The 16981-nt window shown below is 36.8% G+C and overlaps 4 protein-coding genes across 6 annotated transcripts; all 4 read left to right on the forward strand.

Moving 5' to 3' along the window:
* The first annotated feature begins 334 nt into the window (after positions 1 to 334).
* On the forward strand, positions 335 to 5832 carry LOC104246990 (beta-xylosidase/alpha-L-arabinofuranosidase 2-like). The gene is made up of 7 exons (XM_009802912.2): positions 335 to 873; positions 3001 to 3288; positions 3452 to 3621; positions 3707 to 3804; positions 4007 to 4357; positions 4514 to 4924; positions 5022 to 5832. Exons 1-7 carry the CDS (start codon positions 409 to 411, stop codon positions 5591 to 5593), a joined length of 2355 nt encoding a protein of 784 aa, XP_009801214.1. The 5' UTR covers positions 335 to 408; the 3' UTR covers positions 5594 to 5832.
* A 1964-nt stretch (positions 5833 to 7796) lies between these two features.
* On the forward strand, positions 7797 to 8951 carry LOC138873431 (uncharacterized). Its single transcript, XM_070151903.1, has 4 exons — positions 7797 to 7800; positions 7884 to 8318; positions 8464 to 8598; positions 8707 to 8951. Exons 1-4 carry the CDS (start codon positions 7797 to 7799, stop codon positions 8949 to 8951), a joined length of 819 nt encoding a protein of 272 aa, XP_070008004.1.
* A 673-nt stretch (positions 8952 to 9624) lies between these two features.
* LOC104246991 (uncharacterized) lies at positions 9625 to 12494 on the forward strand. 3 transcript variants are annotated; one of them, XM_009802916.2, is made up of 5 exons: positions 9625 to 9910; positions 10478 to 11067; positions 11261 to 11320; positions 11442 to 11864; positions 11934 to 12494. In XM_009802916.2, exons 2-4 carry the CDS (start codon positions 10495 to 10497, stop codon positions 11814 to 11816), a joined length of 1008 nt encoding a protein of 335 aa, XP_009801218.1. In that variant the 5' UTR covers positions 9625 to 9910; positions 10478 to 10494; the 3' UTR covers positions 11817 to 11864; positions 11934 to 12494. The 3 variants fall into 3 exon arrangements, with proteins under 3 accessions (XP_009801218.1, XP_009801217.1, XP_009801216.1); XM_009802915.2 differs by lacking the exon at positions 9625 to 9910 and adding an exon at positions 10309 to 10375 and having other exon boundaries at positions 11442 to 12494; XM_009802914.2 differs by lacking the exon at positions 9625 to 9910 and adding an exon at positions 10314 to 10397 and having other exon boundaries at positions 11442 to 12494.
* Positions 12495 to 14090: 1596 nt separating this feature from the next.
* Positions 14091 to 14426, forward strand: LOC138873432 (uncharacterized). Its single transcript, XM_070151904.1, has one exon. It carries the CDS (start codon positions 14091 to 14093, stop codon positions 14424 to 14426), a length of 336 nt encoding a protein of 111 aa, XP_070008005.1.
* The last annotated feature ends 2555 nt before the right edge of the window (positions 14427 to 16981 follow it).

Consider the following 16981-nt stretch of genomic DNA (forward strand, 5'->3'; position numbering starts at 1 on the left):
TTTTTATGGTTTTACGCACTAAAAAAGTCACTGTCTACAGACTCTGTTAGGAACTTCCAAACAAACAAAAAGTTGTTATAGAAATTCGAAAACAAGAAAAAGGCCACTAAAAGTAGAAATCTTTCACGGACCCCATTTTCTCATCTTGCAGAATTTTATTGGAGAAGAGAAAGTGTTCAAGTGGGCAGATTCTTGTACTTGTATGGTAAATAAAACAAGTCACAATTAATGATTTTTCTTTGCATTTATCCATCACGGGTTACTACAAAACAATATTTGTTTTTAATTACTTCCACCCTAATTATGCAAGTTTCCTCTCTATAAAAAACCACCCTCCTCTAACACTAAAATTTGCCTCTCTTTTCATATATTTCTTCTAGTATTCTCTTAGATTTTTATAGAGAGGTCATGAAGAACAGAGGGCTGGCCTTTTCATGTAATGGCAAAAATAGCCACTACTCTGTTTTCCTCTGTTTCTTCTACATTCTTGGCTTCATGTTTAGTCATTCTCTGTTAGAATTCAAGCCGGTTTTGGCTCAGAATTCGCCCGTTTTCGCTTGTGATATCACGAGCAATCCTGGACTGGCGAATTTAACATTCTGCGACGCGTCTTTGACGGTGGAAACAAGGGTGAGTGATCTGGTGCAGAGATTGACATTGTCTGAAAAGATTGGATTCTTAGTGAGTGGTGCAGGTGGTGTGAGTAGGCTCGGGATTCCACGCTACGAGTGGTGGTCAGAGGCATTACATGGAGTTTCATATACTGGTCCAGGAGTACATTTTTCTGGTTTGGTTCCTGGTGCTACTAGTTTCCCTCAAGTCATTCTAACTGCTGCTTCTTTCAATGTCACCTTGTTTGAAACCATTGGAAAGGTAAATCTTAGATTGCTTTGATTCCATTTCTTCAGCTTTTAATATTTTATACAATCAGCTTAAATAAGAGATAACTACGACGATCCAGGATTGTTAAATCATAAATACTTAATTATTTTTATCTCAAAATTGCTACTAAGGCTGGGTGCTCGGTTAATATATTTGTAAAAAATTTCTTGTTTTTCATAATAAATAACTAGTGTTTATTGGTTCCATCATAATGTAGATCCGCCTATGATTACGACTATGATATGAGTGGATTAGTTATCTAAAAAATAAGACAAATGGCCTGCTATAATTTTTTTTTACATTATCGGTACATGTAACTTAAATCTTTAGTTTCTTGATGACACACAGGGGATGCACATGGGTTCCGGAAAAAATATTAAATGTGTTTACTAATATTCTGTAAAAATGAAGTAAGATATAGCAATGACATCACTTCTTGCCATAGAGTACTTCTTGGTCCCCTGGTGAAGCTCGTATTTGGGCTTGTAAAGTTCGTAGATTCGAATTAGGACCTACTTTTCTATTTTTTTGAATATCTTTGAGCGAATATTTTTGTTAAAAATTTGAGGCTAAGGAGAATTGAACTTACACCTCATTTGCAATTATATTCAACTAAATGGCAAAGGTCTTCAACTTGTGAAAAAATGATATTAAATAATATTATTTTCTATTTATTTATGTAGATACGATATCGCTTACAAAAAATTCTGCGTACGCCCTGATGATACTGAGCTCCATCTTCCTTCTATATGTTTCTTTGTCTAGTATTTTTATCCAAAGACATTAGGAGTATTTTTTTAATCTGTATTTTCTTAAGGAGTTCAAATTGATTAGAATTCTGTTTGGATTTTTTTGGAAAAAGGGATGAAATTTCTTTCATGAATGTTGATAGAAAGTGAAGTTTAATTCTCGACGTACGTTGCCGACGCACCATTATTTTCAAAACCACCTTCTTCTTTTTTCCTATTAAAGAGTCCTTTGTCCAGTTTTATGGCTAATGCATGCTTAGGTTCCGTCTTATCGACGCTAAGTTGATTGCCACAAAAAACATTATTATTATTATTATTATTATTATTATTATTATTATTATTATTATTATTATTATTATTATTATTATTATTATTATTATTATTTTACTTTGGAACTAAGGTAGCCTTTTTTGGCTAAAGGAATCTTAATCAACAGAGCTAGTTTCTTTATTAATTAAACAGAAATAGTGAAATGGCAAGTTTACATTATCTATGTATCTTAACATGCTGTAGTAGGTAATGTCTTATATTCTAGATTATTAGTCTACTTTTATTTTTTAGGTGATCTGATAGTATAGATTTTCTTATATACTAGTATTATATAAAACTTAAACTTTATGCAAATGTATATATCAGAATGATTCCAGCTTGTAATGTGGTTTGCTTAGTCAGGTTAAATTGCATTAGCTTCTGAATTTTGGTTAAGATGGTTAAATCTTTCAGACCATCAGTGTCAAATGCATGAAACAAACATTTCGGTTATTTATTAAACAGTTATGCCTGAATAGCCCATTCACCAAATGGTAATGACAGGGATATTAGTAGAAAAGCTACTACATTTAATTTTTCAAAATTTGTACAGCAGAATTTTCCTTTTCTCTATGTGAAATCAAACTCTTGATAGGAAATATGAGGCTTTAGTTACATTTTCTTGTACTTATTACTTAAATCTCATAGAAATCAATTGCGAATCACATATCAAACAAATTAATTCTTAATTAGAAATGGACCTTGAGTGTTGGGAGTGAATTTAATTGAACCCATCATTTTCGACATAGACCATAGATGTATATGTGTGAGTAATTCTTAGACATAGCATAAATATTTATATTAGAACCTATATCTTTTACAAATTCAGAATTTTGAACCAAAAAGGGCAGCCCGGTGATATTAACCTCGCGCTACGCGAGGTCCTGGAAGGACTGGACCACAAGGGTCTATTATATTGTACGCAGTCTTACCTTGCATTTCTGCTAGAGGTTGTTTCCATGGCTCGAACCATGGCAACAGCTTTAATAGTTACACCAAGACTCCTCTTCAGAATTTTGAACAAATAAAGATTAAATACTGGATCCGTCGCTGCTTGCAGGTGGTATCTACCGAGGCTAGGGCAATGTATAATGTTGGTTTAGCAGGATTGACATATTGGTCTCCCAATATCAATATTTTCCGCGACCCGAGATGGGGAAGAGGCCAAGAAACTCCAGGAGAAGATCCAACACTCACCAGCAAGTATGGTGCAGCCTATGTTAGAGGCTTGCAACAAACAGATGATGGTAGCAAAGATAAGCTCAAGGTTGCAGCTTGTTGTAAGCATTACACAGCTTATGATGTTGATAATTGGAAAGGAATCCAAAGATACAATTTCAATGCTGTGGTTAGTTCTCTCTCCTTGTGCTATTTCACTTGAAACATCTAGTCATTTAGCCATATCTTTTGGTCAAGTTTAATAGTATGAGTGCTGCAATTATGCTAATGATGTAAACATTCTTTACACTTTAGTGTACATAAGTGAAATGTTTTGCTTCCTTTGTGAGTAGGTAACACAACAAGATATGGATGATACATTTCAACCCCCATTCAAGAGTTGTGTTCTTGAAGGAAATGTCGCGAGTGTGATGTGTTCATATAACCAAGTTAATGGCAAGCCAACATGCGGTGATCCGGACCTTCTTGCTGGGATTATCAGAGGAGAATGGAATTTAAATGGGTATAATATTATGTTTTCTTCATTTTTTTGCTTTTCAAATGAGTTAGAAGAATCTATACTACTTATACAAGTATGCCTAAAACAGATATATAGTTACGGATTGTGATTCATTGAATGAGATATTTAATTCTCAACACTACACCAAAACACCAGAGGAGACTGCAGCTTTGGGTCTAAATTCAGGTGAACTATTTTCTATCTCTTTATGTTTAGGGAATAATGCATTTCAATCATATATATGTTCCTTCTGTCACAATTCCATGTCCAGTATAACATCATGACATAAACTGGGACGGAGGGAGTATTATCGTACCATTGACCTCTACTGAGGTTCGATCTTCATATTACTAAGCCAAGAATGTGGTATGTATCTTGAATGTGACAGGGGTGGACCTGAATTGTGGATCTTGGCTGAGTAAATACACTCAAGGTGCTGTTAACCAAAAACTTGTGAATGAATCAGTTATTGACAGAGCTATCTCAAACAACTTTGCAACACTAATGAGACTTGGATTCTTTGATGGTAATCCAAGAAACCACATTTATGGAAACCTTGGCCCTAAAGATGTCTGCACACCGGAAAACCAAGAGCTTGCTCGTGAAGCTGCAAGGCAAGGGATTGTCTTGCTGAAAAACACTGCTGGATCGCTACCTTTAACTCCCTCCGCCATCAAGTCCTTAGCGGTCATTGGTCCTAATGCCAATGTAACCAAAACCATGATTGGCAATTATGAAGGTACATTGACATATCAGACTTGCTATGAAGAGTTACTCACCTGTTATTATAGGTCAATTTAACTTGATGCTATAAATATTCTTTACACTGTCAGTGCACAGAACTTAGACTCTTCCTAAGTCTTGTTTTTTCTCAAATCATTTCCGACTTTTGCAGGAACCCCATGCAAGTACACAACTCCCTTGCAAGGCCTAACAGCCTCAGTTGCCACAATTTACAAGCCTGGATGTTCTGATGTGTCTTGCAACACTGCCCAACTTGACGATGCTAAGAAAATAGCATCCACAGCTGATGCTGTGGTCATGGTAATGGGATCTGATCAATCTATCGAAAGAGAAAGCCTGGACAGAGTTAATATAACGCTTCCAGGACAACAATCAGTTCTAATAGCAGAGGTTGCTAAAGTTGCCAAGGGTCCTGTAATTCTTGTTATCATGTCTGGAGGTGGCATGGACGTACAATTTGCAGTCGATAATCCTAAGATAACTAGCATTCTTTGGGTTGGTTTCCCTGGAGAAGCCGGTGGTGCTGCCTTAGCAGACGTCATATTTGGATATTACAATCCAAGTCTGCCTCTCATTTCCATTTTCAAGAAAGTTACATCAAATTAAGATCTCTATTTTCTCTATATTGACTAAATAGCTTAAATTATTGAATCTTGTAGGTGGAAGACTACCAATGACATGGTATCCACAATCATATGCAGACGCGGTTCCAATGACTATTATGAACATGAGGCCTGATCCTGCCACAAACTACCCTGGCAGGACTTATAGGTTCTATACCGGTCCAACTGTTTTCACATTTGGTCATGGACTAAGCTACTCTCAGTTCAAACACCGCCTAGATCAAGCGCCAACATTTGTATCCATCCCCCTCGAGGAAAAACATACTTGTCGTTCAACAAAGTGCAAGTCTATTGATACTGTTGAGCAAAGTTGCAGCAATGTGGGATTTAATGTTCATCTTAGAGTTAAAAATATGGGGAAGATTAGTGGAAGCCATACAATTTTCTTATTCAATTCACCTCCCTCAGTCCATAATGCACCTCAGAAGCATTTGTTGGGGTTTAAGAAAGTCCATTTGACAGCACAAGAAGAAGGGGTTGTTAAGTTCAATGTAGATGTTTGCAAGCATTTGAGTGTACATGATGAGCTTGGAAATAAGAAAGTTGCATTAGGACAACATGTTCTTCATATAGGAGATTTGAAACATTCCTTCACTGTGAGGATTTGAAGAACTCAAGATAACTTCATTTTCTTTTTCTCTCAAAAGAGAAAAAGAGAAATATGACAAGATGAAAAAATCCAAACATTGAATGAATTGAGACAACTGTAACAAGTTTCTTGTTTTTTTGCCGATTTATTAATCTTAACTAGAGGAATCAAAATCTTGAAGTGAAATGAAGCTATCTACAAATTCTTGTATATTTCTTCCAGATATCATATATATTATTGTTACCTCAAAAACTCCGATATAGGGTGTTCAATATATGTTATATATCATTACAATCTAATATTTTACCTATATATACAGCGTAATTTTTCGACGAAGGATGGTCAACTGACCACCCTTAGGCCTATGTACCTTCGCCCCTGCTCATAAAGAGACAGTACTCAAATACATTGATCATTTTAGCATTTAAACAAACTTTAGGAGGCAAAATAAATCTACATAGTATAGTTACCCTCCAAAATAATTGTCACGACCGAAAATTCACCTAGTCGTGATGACACCTAACTTAACCCGCTAGTTAAGCCAAATAACAGTCAACACAACTCCTATGAAATTAATAAGTGAAATAACCGAATTTCTACACAATAACCCAATGATTGGTTGGACAAGTCATGAGCCACTAAAATATAGATCTACAAAGCTAGTATGAAATAAATACAACATATGTTTGGAATGTACATAAACATATTACAATCTAAAACTACCAAGGATAAATGATAGCTATATCCGGAAAAGCAAGTACATCTTCAGTGCCAGCTCCCGTCATCCACATCATCTCAGCTCCAAGATCTGCACACAAGGTGCAGAAGTGTAGTATGAGTACAACCGACCCCAAGTACTCAGCAAGTATCATAACTAACCTCGGCGAGATAATAGAAGCAAAAATTATAAATGACACTCGTCATTCACCTGCACAATTCATAAATTCCAACAAGTACAGAACAATAATATGATCAAATCATGAAATCACAGATAAAACTATCTTGGTGCACACAATTTTCTTAAAGTGCGTTGCTAAGACAACAAGCTAGCATATACGGGAAAATATGCAAATAAATCAGCTAAGTGATGGCCATTTTTCCATCCTTGTACAGAAGCAACAAAGCCTCAGTATTCAGGCTTTAGACCATGGATGATGATCCGCTTCATCTTCGTCTCTCCAATTGGAGCTTGTGTACCTAACTCTGAGATCTCTCAGCATAGTACATTTACCTTATGAAATTATTCTGCAAATGTCATGTTGTATTGTGCTATCGAGAGTAATTCACTCTCTAAGAGTTGAAGCCTCGTATCATTTTTCTTTGAAAATAGCTTGGCGAACGTATCACCAGCTTTCTTAGGGGTGGTGACATCTCGCATATGCTCTAGCACATCCTCTTCAGCCGTCGCCTTCAAAGCACACATACCTTTGCCCGCTTTTATCTTCCATTTCCTCAATGTGCCGTTTGCATCTTCTGCTTCTGGTTCCTTGCTACCAATAACACCTCCCACATATCTTGCCCTTGCATAAAAGACAATCATGCAAGTTGAGCATGTATTGTAGTTACTGTTGTTGAGCTTTTTCATTCCGCCAACAGTTTGTCGACAACAAAAAATCTCATAATAAAGGAAACTACAATAGATGATCTCCCAAAGCTATTGAAAAACATAAGGGCTAAGACACAACAATCTTTCAGGCTGTTACTAAAGGATATAGAAGCTTTTCTTGTTCTAAAATAAATACTCAAAAGCAAGATTATATCTGTAAAAGCAGAGACAAAACAAACCTAATAAATTTTCTTGGAAGTAGGTAACATTCAAGGTAGATGAGGCCTTTATATAGGCATCCAAGACCATGTATATTACATCATACTTGCCCACTAACACAACAAATCCAATAGCTATAAAACTGAAAATTACTTCTACTAACTTCCCCTGACCAACAACAACAACAACAACATACCCAATATTATCTCATACCGTGGGGTCTGGGAAGGCTAGTGTGTACGCACACCTTACCCCTACCTTGCGAGGATTAACTTCCCATGACCACTAAGAATAATAGTGGCATTACATGCTAAGAATCAGGTTAGTTACAGGGAAATATCAGACTAATAACTAAAGACTTAGTGTTAAACTGAAAATCAAAAGGCTGGAGTTGGTCTTTTAACAGGTAGGGGAACCAAAAAGGGAAACCATGATATGCACAACAATGTTATTGATAATGGGTATAAGTTGGTTCTTGGTTTGGGCCCAACACATACTATGTAATCTAATGACTATTATCCTGTTGGAGGTAATAAAAATAAAGGGATTACTACTTCATTGAATCAGGGATTGCTATCTGAGGGTGATTCAATTCTCAAACTTGGGCTATCTGAGAGGACTAATGAAATTTCTGACATGCTTGAGTTTTCTACTGCCACTCAGCGTAATTCTGGTCAACCTAGTCATTTTTATCAATTATCTTCAGATGATAGGCGTACAGTTCCTATTGTCGATAAAGGTTCTACACCGGCAAAGAAGTCAGGTAGATACATGCCATCACTTCTTCTGGCACCAAGAATGGGAAACAACTCTATATCCTTGCAAGCTGCAGATATGTTAGAGAAGGATGCAAAACGTTGCCATTTCCCTGAGCTGAGCTCTAAACCTTATGTTATCTCTGACTATTCAAGGAATACCATCTCTGAGCCAACTACAAAGGCTACATCCTCGGAGCATAGGACTAGCAATTTCAAGAGATGTGAGTTTGTAGGATGTACAAAAGGAGCCCGAGGCCGGGAAAAGAGTCCTTGTATTGGGCATGGGGGCGGATAGAGATGCCAGAAGCCTGGCTGCAATAAAAAAGGTGCTGAGAGCAGGACTGTATACTGTAAAGCGCATGGTAGGCGGAGGAGGTGCCTGCACCTGGGATGTACCAAAAGTGCGAAAGGGAGGACAAACTACTGATGTGGTGGAAAATGATGTGATTTTTTTGGAGGTTGCACTAAAGAAGCACGTGGCCGATCAGGCCTTTGCATCAGGTATGGTGGGGTTAAGAGATGCAAGGCAGAAGGATACACTCGTAGTATTGAGGGCCAAGTTGTCTTATGCACATCTCTAGGTGGTGGACATTGTTGCCAATTCCCTAGTTGTTCAAAGAGTGCACGAGGAAACACCTTATTTTGCAAAGCCCATGGTGGTGAAAAACGTTGCATGTTTGCTGGCTGCAAAAAAGGAGCTAATGGGACCGACCACACCTCTTTGCAAGGCCCATGGTGGTGGAAACCATTGTCTCTCTGATGGTGGTGGGATATGCCCCAAGAGTGAACATGGAGGCACAAGTTTTTGTGTTTCTCACAGGGGTGGGAAGAGGTGTGCTGCCAGGATGCACTAAAAGGCAACGACTAATGCACTAAAAGGCAGCGACTCATTCTTCCTCCTTAGCAAACATGGACTCAGATTCAATTCATTCACTCGAGAAGTACGCTAAAAGGCAACGACTCATACATACAGGTATTGGTTCTCTTGTCGATGAAGGTTTCATCATCTACTTCCGGTCCCTTGCATTCATAGAAGCAGGATGACAGAACCTCTTGCAGAAGCGGAGCCAGAATTTTAACTTTATGGGTTCTGGATTTCAGAACAACGATTTTAAGAGCTATTAATTGGGTTCTAAATTTAATATTTGTACGTATTTAATAAATTTTTTAACATAAATACACTGTTTGAGCAAAAGCTACTGGGTTCGGCCGAACCAGCATTCGACCTTCTAGCTCCGCCACTGACCTCTTGCCTGGGAATTGAAAGAAACGACACAAATAAAAGCTTTAATTTCAGAAAAGATACCTTGAACTGTTTGTAACAAGACAAGTTTGGAATATTGGTTAAGCGTGGACTTGTTTGTTCAGACAATCACATGCTTTCTAAAGTGAAGGATAATTACTTGAATAAAAGTAGTTGACATAATAACTGAATTTGGCTATAGCGTTATTACGTTTTAAATTTTAAATTCACTGTAGTCCATTTGGGTAGTTATTATTAGGACGAAGGCTAAATAGGGAAGCTATTGCAGGTAACCGGAAAATGAAGACTCTGTTTTGGCGGTGTCCCTCCAAAGAGAAGACTGTTGACGGATCCTATAAATACCACGTCTTCTTCATAACTAAGAATTAGGGTTCATAAAATCACTATCAGTAGAACTCTTCTGCTTCTACACCTAGACGAACTCTGAAAATACGCATCACAAACATTCTCTGAAGTTCAAAATACTCGGAAATCGCACGCATACGGTTTCGCATTCAAAGTTCGAAGAACATTCACGAATCTGCATGAATGCATTCACATCTCTTTGAGGTTCTCTTCTCAGTTGATTGAATTTATCGTTAATTTCCGCATTAATTTCTCTTTTTCATATATGTTATCCGATTTTTACGCCTCGATTCCGATTCAGTAAAGTTTGAACATTTGGTGAGAGGTCAAACTCAAAACTCAAAACTCAAATCTCGAAAGTGAGCAAACTGATTTTAGGTTTTAATATGTTCATTTGACATTCTATCTTGTTGTTAATCAGTTAAATTTTTTGAATTTTATGTGCTTCTGAATTGTGATTGCTTGAATTTGGATGAACTTACGGTAGCGGTAATGATTAGAAAAACTCAGATAATACTGAGGTTCTCTTCTTAATTAATCGTATTTATCCTAAATTTCCGCATGAATTTATCATTCTCATGTATATTATCCAATATTCCGACTTGATTTCTTCTAACAATAAAGTTTGAAAATTTGGCGGGAGCTCATACTCAAAAATCGAGATCGAAAGTCAGAGCGATCAAACTTTAGTGTAAAGATGCTTAATTAATACTATTCGATTTAAATTAGGGTTTCCTTTTGATTTTATATGCTTGTGGTTTGTGATTGCAGAAGAATTCGAAGAAAGCATGGATTTGTTTTGCGGTAACAGTAACGATTCGCAAGCTTCCAAAGTCCAGTCCTTGGATGTTTCACCAATCAACTCTCAAAACTTCATCGGCCGTGGCCGTTTTTATCCTGGACCAAAAACTCGGATCCTCGACCCTTACACGTCTTCAGATAGTTCTGGTAGTTCTTCCAATAGAGTACTCTCTCCGCTAGCCCGGTACCTTCATTCCAGCTCGCCGGTGTCGTTTGCCAGCGATTCGCCGGAGCGTCGTTCTCTAGTAAATACTAGCAGCGGAAGCAGAAGCGGTTCCGGCAGCGGCGGCGTTTTCCGTTCGCCTCTAGCTTCGATTGAGAATATCGAGATTCTGCCGGCGTTCAGGACTCCGGTGAAAGTCGAAGAGGATGTGGTAGTCATGGACGGCATTCTCGTTGAGCCGAAACATGGCGCAAGAGCTAAATCTTCGCCGTCAACGTCAGATTCCGGTGGAAGGTGGTCGTCGTCAACATCAGGAAGTGAAAATAGCTCTCACATGTCGGAAGTTTGTCGGTGGTGGGGGGATACCGGCACGTGCCGCTTTGGTTCCAAATGCCGGGTCTCTCTCTTCTCTTTCTTCTCTCTCTTTCTCAAAGGAATATGATCCAATGCTTCTGGAATATTCTTGCACTCATTGAACGGTTGAGATCAACTTTCTAGTTTTGACATTGATCTCAACCACAAATTTTCTCATTCATAGTCAACTTTACTAAAATGCACAACTCAAAACATTTATCCCTTCAATTAAACAGTTTGTGCACGGAAAAGAAGATTTACGCCCAACTGCTTTCGCCACCTGGAATCATTCTGAGGTATTAACATTTTAACTAAATGTATTTACCGCTGAATTTATCTTTTTTAGGATTATAATGTATCAATTAAAGTTCATTGTGAAAAATCATTGTGATCATCTTCACATGGTTATGTTTGTAGGCACCGAGCAGCAGGTCATACAGTTCAGGATCATGTGCATATGGACCGAGGGGCCGATCTGCTCATCACCAGGTCCACTCAGCCGCGTCTTCAACAGAATCAGCAGCAATGGCCACGCCTACTGCTGTCAAAAAAATTGTGTCAACTAAAGACAAAGAGCCCCCAAGCAGCGACAGTAGCCCCAGTTCCACCACCTCCACAATTGGTATCTCTGGCACTGACTGGTCTCCCTTGGATGATAATATCGAAGTTTCTTTGCCTTCTGGTGAAAAATGTCCTTCTAGGGAAGATGTTGATGCTCATATACAGACTGTTCTCTATGGTCTTTCTGGAAGGAAGAGATTGCCAGTATGTGTTGAATTTTCTGAGGAGTAGCTGTGCCATATTCCCAAGTCTCCCTTCTTGCCATCAACTACCAATAAGGTAATCAAGAGCTGTTAGTTACTTCCTTCAAATTTCAAAAGGATTGTAACTGCTTTTGTTGCGTTGCAGATTTGACAACTTCTGGAGTAGTACTATCATAACAAAGACTATTGTCAAATAATATCTAGGATATGAATGGACAATTGGACATGGATCATACAACATTGAATTGCTTAGTGTTTTTGGCTGATACAGAATAAAACTGGAAACATACTAATAGCTGATATGAAGTGCAGGGTTGCAGGGGTCTTGCCCCAAATGATCTCAGTTTACCAAAATCAAGATGTTCGATATTCTTTTTTGTAAATTTGCTTCCTGAATGTTGAGCTTTTGTATAAAAAATCAACATAACATCACCTACATATCGCAGCGGATAGTCCCTGAATACTCTGAGAACTGTTTGCTTAAGGCAATTAGGTTCAACTTTACCAATCAATCAAAGTGAGAGGTACTAAATTTGCCTTGATCCTTGCCATGATTGTTTTTAGGTATAACTTCGCGCAATTATACAGTTTCTTTTGTTGTGCTAGTATTTTTCATTTCACCCAGTAAATAGGTGAGAGAAGTAACTTGCTCGAGGTACAGGATAACACTAGGACTGAAATTCGTAATAAATTATTCAAATTTTGACGTCTTGGCTATAAAAGAGAGTACAAGGATTTAAATTCTATTCGAATTGTGACAGCCTGACCATTTTAATGTCTTAGCAGAAATTTATCGTGCTAGTGTTTGAGAACCAGTATAAGGTTCACCACTTGTAGCTCTAAATTTGTAAAGTGTGTTGATAATAAAATCAAATTTCCTTGGTTTTAGTAGCTCAAGCGCGTAGGTTTATAAAGAAATGCTGGTCGTCCTTAAGGTGTGTTCGCTACAAAACAGTTCTGAAAGTTATTTACTTATGGGAAAAAGAGGATCAGATTTTATGTGTTTGCCTTGGTTTTAGTCAATCTATGAATCAGGCATTTGAATTTCGCTGTTGTGCGTAGCAAGTTAACGTGTCCTTTTAAGGAATATTATTCTCATCTGTTCAATAATTTGTGATGAACCTGAATCTCCACTCACATCTACCAATTAGATTGGTTGGCTCAACAAATTTCTACCGTGATGGGGTGATTGCAAGTGGGGAAGGAAGTCTGGACGTTGGTTTTCGCCAGTGCCGGGTGGTAGGAGAAAGAGGAGTTGATGTTTTTATTTTCCTATTTTTCTCTGCGTCGAAATTTCTATATTTAATCTACGAAACGAAAATAACCTGAATTTTTACCACAGTAAAATGGCATGGCACTTTATGTCACCAAAGTGGCTGGAATGATTTTTTTTGAGGTTCAGGCAACTACATAATAAATAAATGATTTAGTAGTTGTAAAAAGGCCCCGCCTCTTGACATTCTCTCTCTAGACTTTCTCTCTCGGCGCACGGTTGAGCGTGCATGCTATCTTGCGCTGATCGAAAAAGGGGAGAGGACGACTAAAAAAGAATGTAACAAAGGTTCAATTAGCAGAATTCATAGCATCAGGTAGTAGAAGTAGGAATTTGGGAAGGAACTGTGGAAATGATTCACAATTAGGAACCCTAACTTGCGGCAAAGGAACACCGGTGATATCATCCAATTCTGTAGGATTGAGCACCATGCAGACGAAGCTAACGCATGATCTGGGGAGTTTGAGTCCTAATGTGAGGAATTCTACACCTCAATCAGCTGTTGTGAAGACTGGTATGGGAAATTCAGAAGAAATCATTGTTCCATTGGTCGATACTATTCCATTAATGGAAACAGTGAAGAAGCAAAAGGAGAAAAGTACAATAGTAGAAGAAGTAACAAAATCAAGTAATACATGTACTACAAGCAACACAAAGCACATGGAGGAGCAACAAGGTAAGAATCAGAATACTACAAAGGCACTAGGTGAAGAGGCAGTAAAACCAGAGTTGGGGAAAACTGAGAAAAATTGGGCAAATCTATTCACTAGCAACAAACCGGCTACAAAAGGAATGGATCTAGTGTTCATACCACCTACCATTCATGATGGAGTAAAGAAAGTGCAGTTACAACAGGAGGAGATGGAGGTGGAAAATGCGAAATGGTAGAAGGCTATGATCTTGTATGTTATTGGAGATTCAGCTTCAATAGGAGCCATGGAGAGATTCATAGCAGCATAATGGAACTTTGCTGCTAAACCAAAAATATTTTATCACAACGAAGGGTATTTTGTTATATTATTCAATAGCATGGATGATAAGAATGAAGTGTTGTATTCAGGGCCACATAGCATGGGAGTAAAGCCATTAATTCTAAAATCATGGTCGACAGATTTTAATTTGTATGATGAAGTTCTTAAGACTATACCATTATGGGTTAGTTTTCCTAATCTTCCTTTGAATTGTTGGGGAAGGATGACTCTAAGCAGAATTGCTAGTGGATTGGGCTACCCTATCTATGCTGATGAATGCACAACCAATACATCCAAGATCTTTTATGCCCGAGTCCTTATTGAAATGGATATCAGTAAAGAGCTACCTAAATGTATTAAAATACAAGATCCTGCAGGGAAGGAGTTTGAATAGTTGGTGGAATATGACTGGGTGCCACAATATTGTAAGAAATGCTTGATGGTGGGACATGATTGTGATGGAGAGCAAGGCAAAGCTGGGGTTCTGGGTTAAGTCCCCAGCAGAGTCGCCAGAGCTGTCACACCTCCTTTTTCCGGCACCGCGAGGTGCGTAGGGAGTTTTTTCCAATTAAAGGACAGTCGAAACGGGATTGGTTTAATTATTTCAGAGTCGCCACTTGGGAGATTTAGGGTGTCCCAAGTCACCAATTTTAATCCCGAATCGAGGAAAAGAATGACTCTATATTACAGTCTGCGTACCAGAAATCCGGATAAGGAATTCTGTTAACCCGGGAGAAGGTGTTAGGCATTCCCGAGTTCCGTGGTTCTAGCACGGTCGCTCAACTGTTATATTCGGCTTATTTATCTGATTTTTAATACAATTATGAACCATGTGCAAATTTTATCTTTTACCGCTTTATTATTATAATTATTATTTTTTAGGAATGTGAACATCGCTTAAAACATATCTTTGGATTGTGTCACATGAAATGCACCCACAATACGAAACATATTTTATTTGATGTTTTAGGATTTAGATTTGGGTCGCATGAAATGCGCATCCGAGTTTAAGAAGGTAAAATTAATTAAATCGCGCCTAAAGAGTTTAACGCGTCATTATCTTTGGGGAAGGAAGTGAAATTCACTAAACAATCCATCCCAAATTCTAAGTAATTTTTTTTAATAATTAAATAAATAAATGAGATTGGAGAATCCTATACATTTGTATTATTTACATCTATTTATTTTTAGCGAAATCCTTTAATAATATCCTTTAATGACTACCTTTTTATTATTACTAAGTTTTTTTTATAAATATAAAATCAATATCTACATTCTTGAAAATGACATATTAAATAGAAGAGAAAAACAAATATTAGCAGAAAGTAATAAAATTATAATCATAGATACAACATGGAATTATCGAAAAGTAAAAAAAATAAAAAAAAACTAATTATCCCATAGTTGGATTAAAATTCAAATTATTAGTAAGACTTAAGCTTATTGAAACTAATTATTTACAAATACTGAAAATTGAAAGAAATAAAAATAAAAACTTGAGTACTAAATCATATTTCTAAAAAATTAAACAATTTAACATTAACTAACTTTGTTTTAATTCATCATGTCCTAATACTTGTTTGCAAACTAATTCATGTTATAACTGAAATTGACTACATGATTCAGATTAACTTATCGTTGACGAAAAAACCTTATGAATAAGGAACTTAGTTAATTTTTGCCAAACTGATTCAATAACGTCATTTTTACGTTATTTCTTCTATTTTTTTTATTAAACAATTTTAATTAATAATCAGGTTTAAATATATTTCCTAATAATCTGGTAAAGACGTTATTTAATATGTCGCTATAATATGCCTAGTTATGCCGATGACAGTGATTTACGGAATAATAATACATGAATAACCTAAATACAATACAAAAAATTAAATTAAACTAAATTAAAAATTTAACACTCCATTCTTCATTTCAGCTTACAAAATGCCAAAATTACAGTTGTGTACCTGATATTGTCAATATAAGAAGAAGAAAGTCAGCAACGTAATACGTAACACAGCAACAGCAACAATAACCAGCAATAACCAGTCAACGAAAATCCCAGTGACAGCTTTGAAAAATTCAAAATAAAATCCAGGAATGCCGAAAATAACGGACAGAAACCAAGGGAAATTTTCAGATTTTTGACAGGCTAGTTAATCTTCAACCCTTAATTTCTACACCTGTATACCAGAATATTTATCAGGTGTGTACTACTTTCTCTTCTAATTTTCAATTTTTTTTTCTTTGTATGTTTTTCTTTTCTTGAGAGTTTCAATTTTTTTTTTCGGAATAAATGTTCAGCTTTTTTTTCAATCTTTTTTTTCTGTCTGTATTTTTCCTCTTGTGTTCAAGACTTCACATATATATATCTCATCCCATAAATCAATTAAAATCAATCCCTTTCTCTACCAAACCCATTATCTTCCCACTCATCCCCATTACATTAAATAAATATATCACACCACCCCATTATATTTTGTCCCCCATGCTTTATTTAAAATAATGCAAGATTCCCCTTTAATTTAAATCTTGTCCCCCCTTTATATTAAATAATCATATCACAACCCACCCCATTTCATTTTGTCCCCCATGCTTCAAATAAACAATTTCAAAATGTACAATTCCTAAACTACCCCTTCCGACCTTACTGAAATTACCAAACTACCCCTGAACGTATTACAAATTTACCAAACTACCCATCAGCTATAACACATCAATTAATCAAACTTAACCAAAATATAGACAATATGATCAATTTCTAACAATGTTCAAACAACAATATGAACACGGATGAACATCATAACAACAATATCATATGAACATGATTTTAACAACATTTCAACAACAAATCACATGAACACAAATTGAACAACCAAGAACAACTAAAATTTGATTGAACAATATTTTAGCAACAAACAATCCTATTTTCGGATTCAACACCAACAACAA

The sequence above is a fragment of the Nicotiana sylvestris genome, chromosome 7 (assembly GCF_000393655.2).
Source record: "Nicotiana sylvestris chromosome 7, ASM39365v2, whole genome shotgun sequence".
Lineage (NCBI taxonomy): Eukaryota > Viridiplantae > Streptophyta > Magnoliopsida > Solanales > Solanaceae > Nicotiana > Nicotiana sylvestris.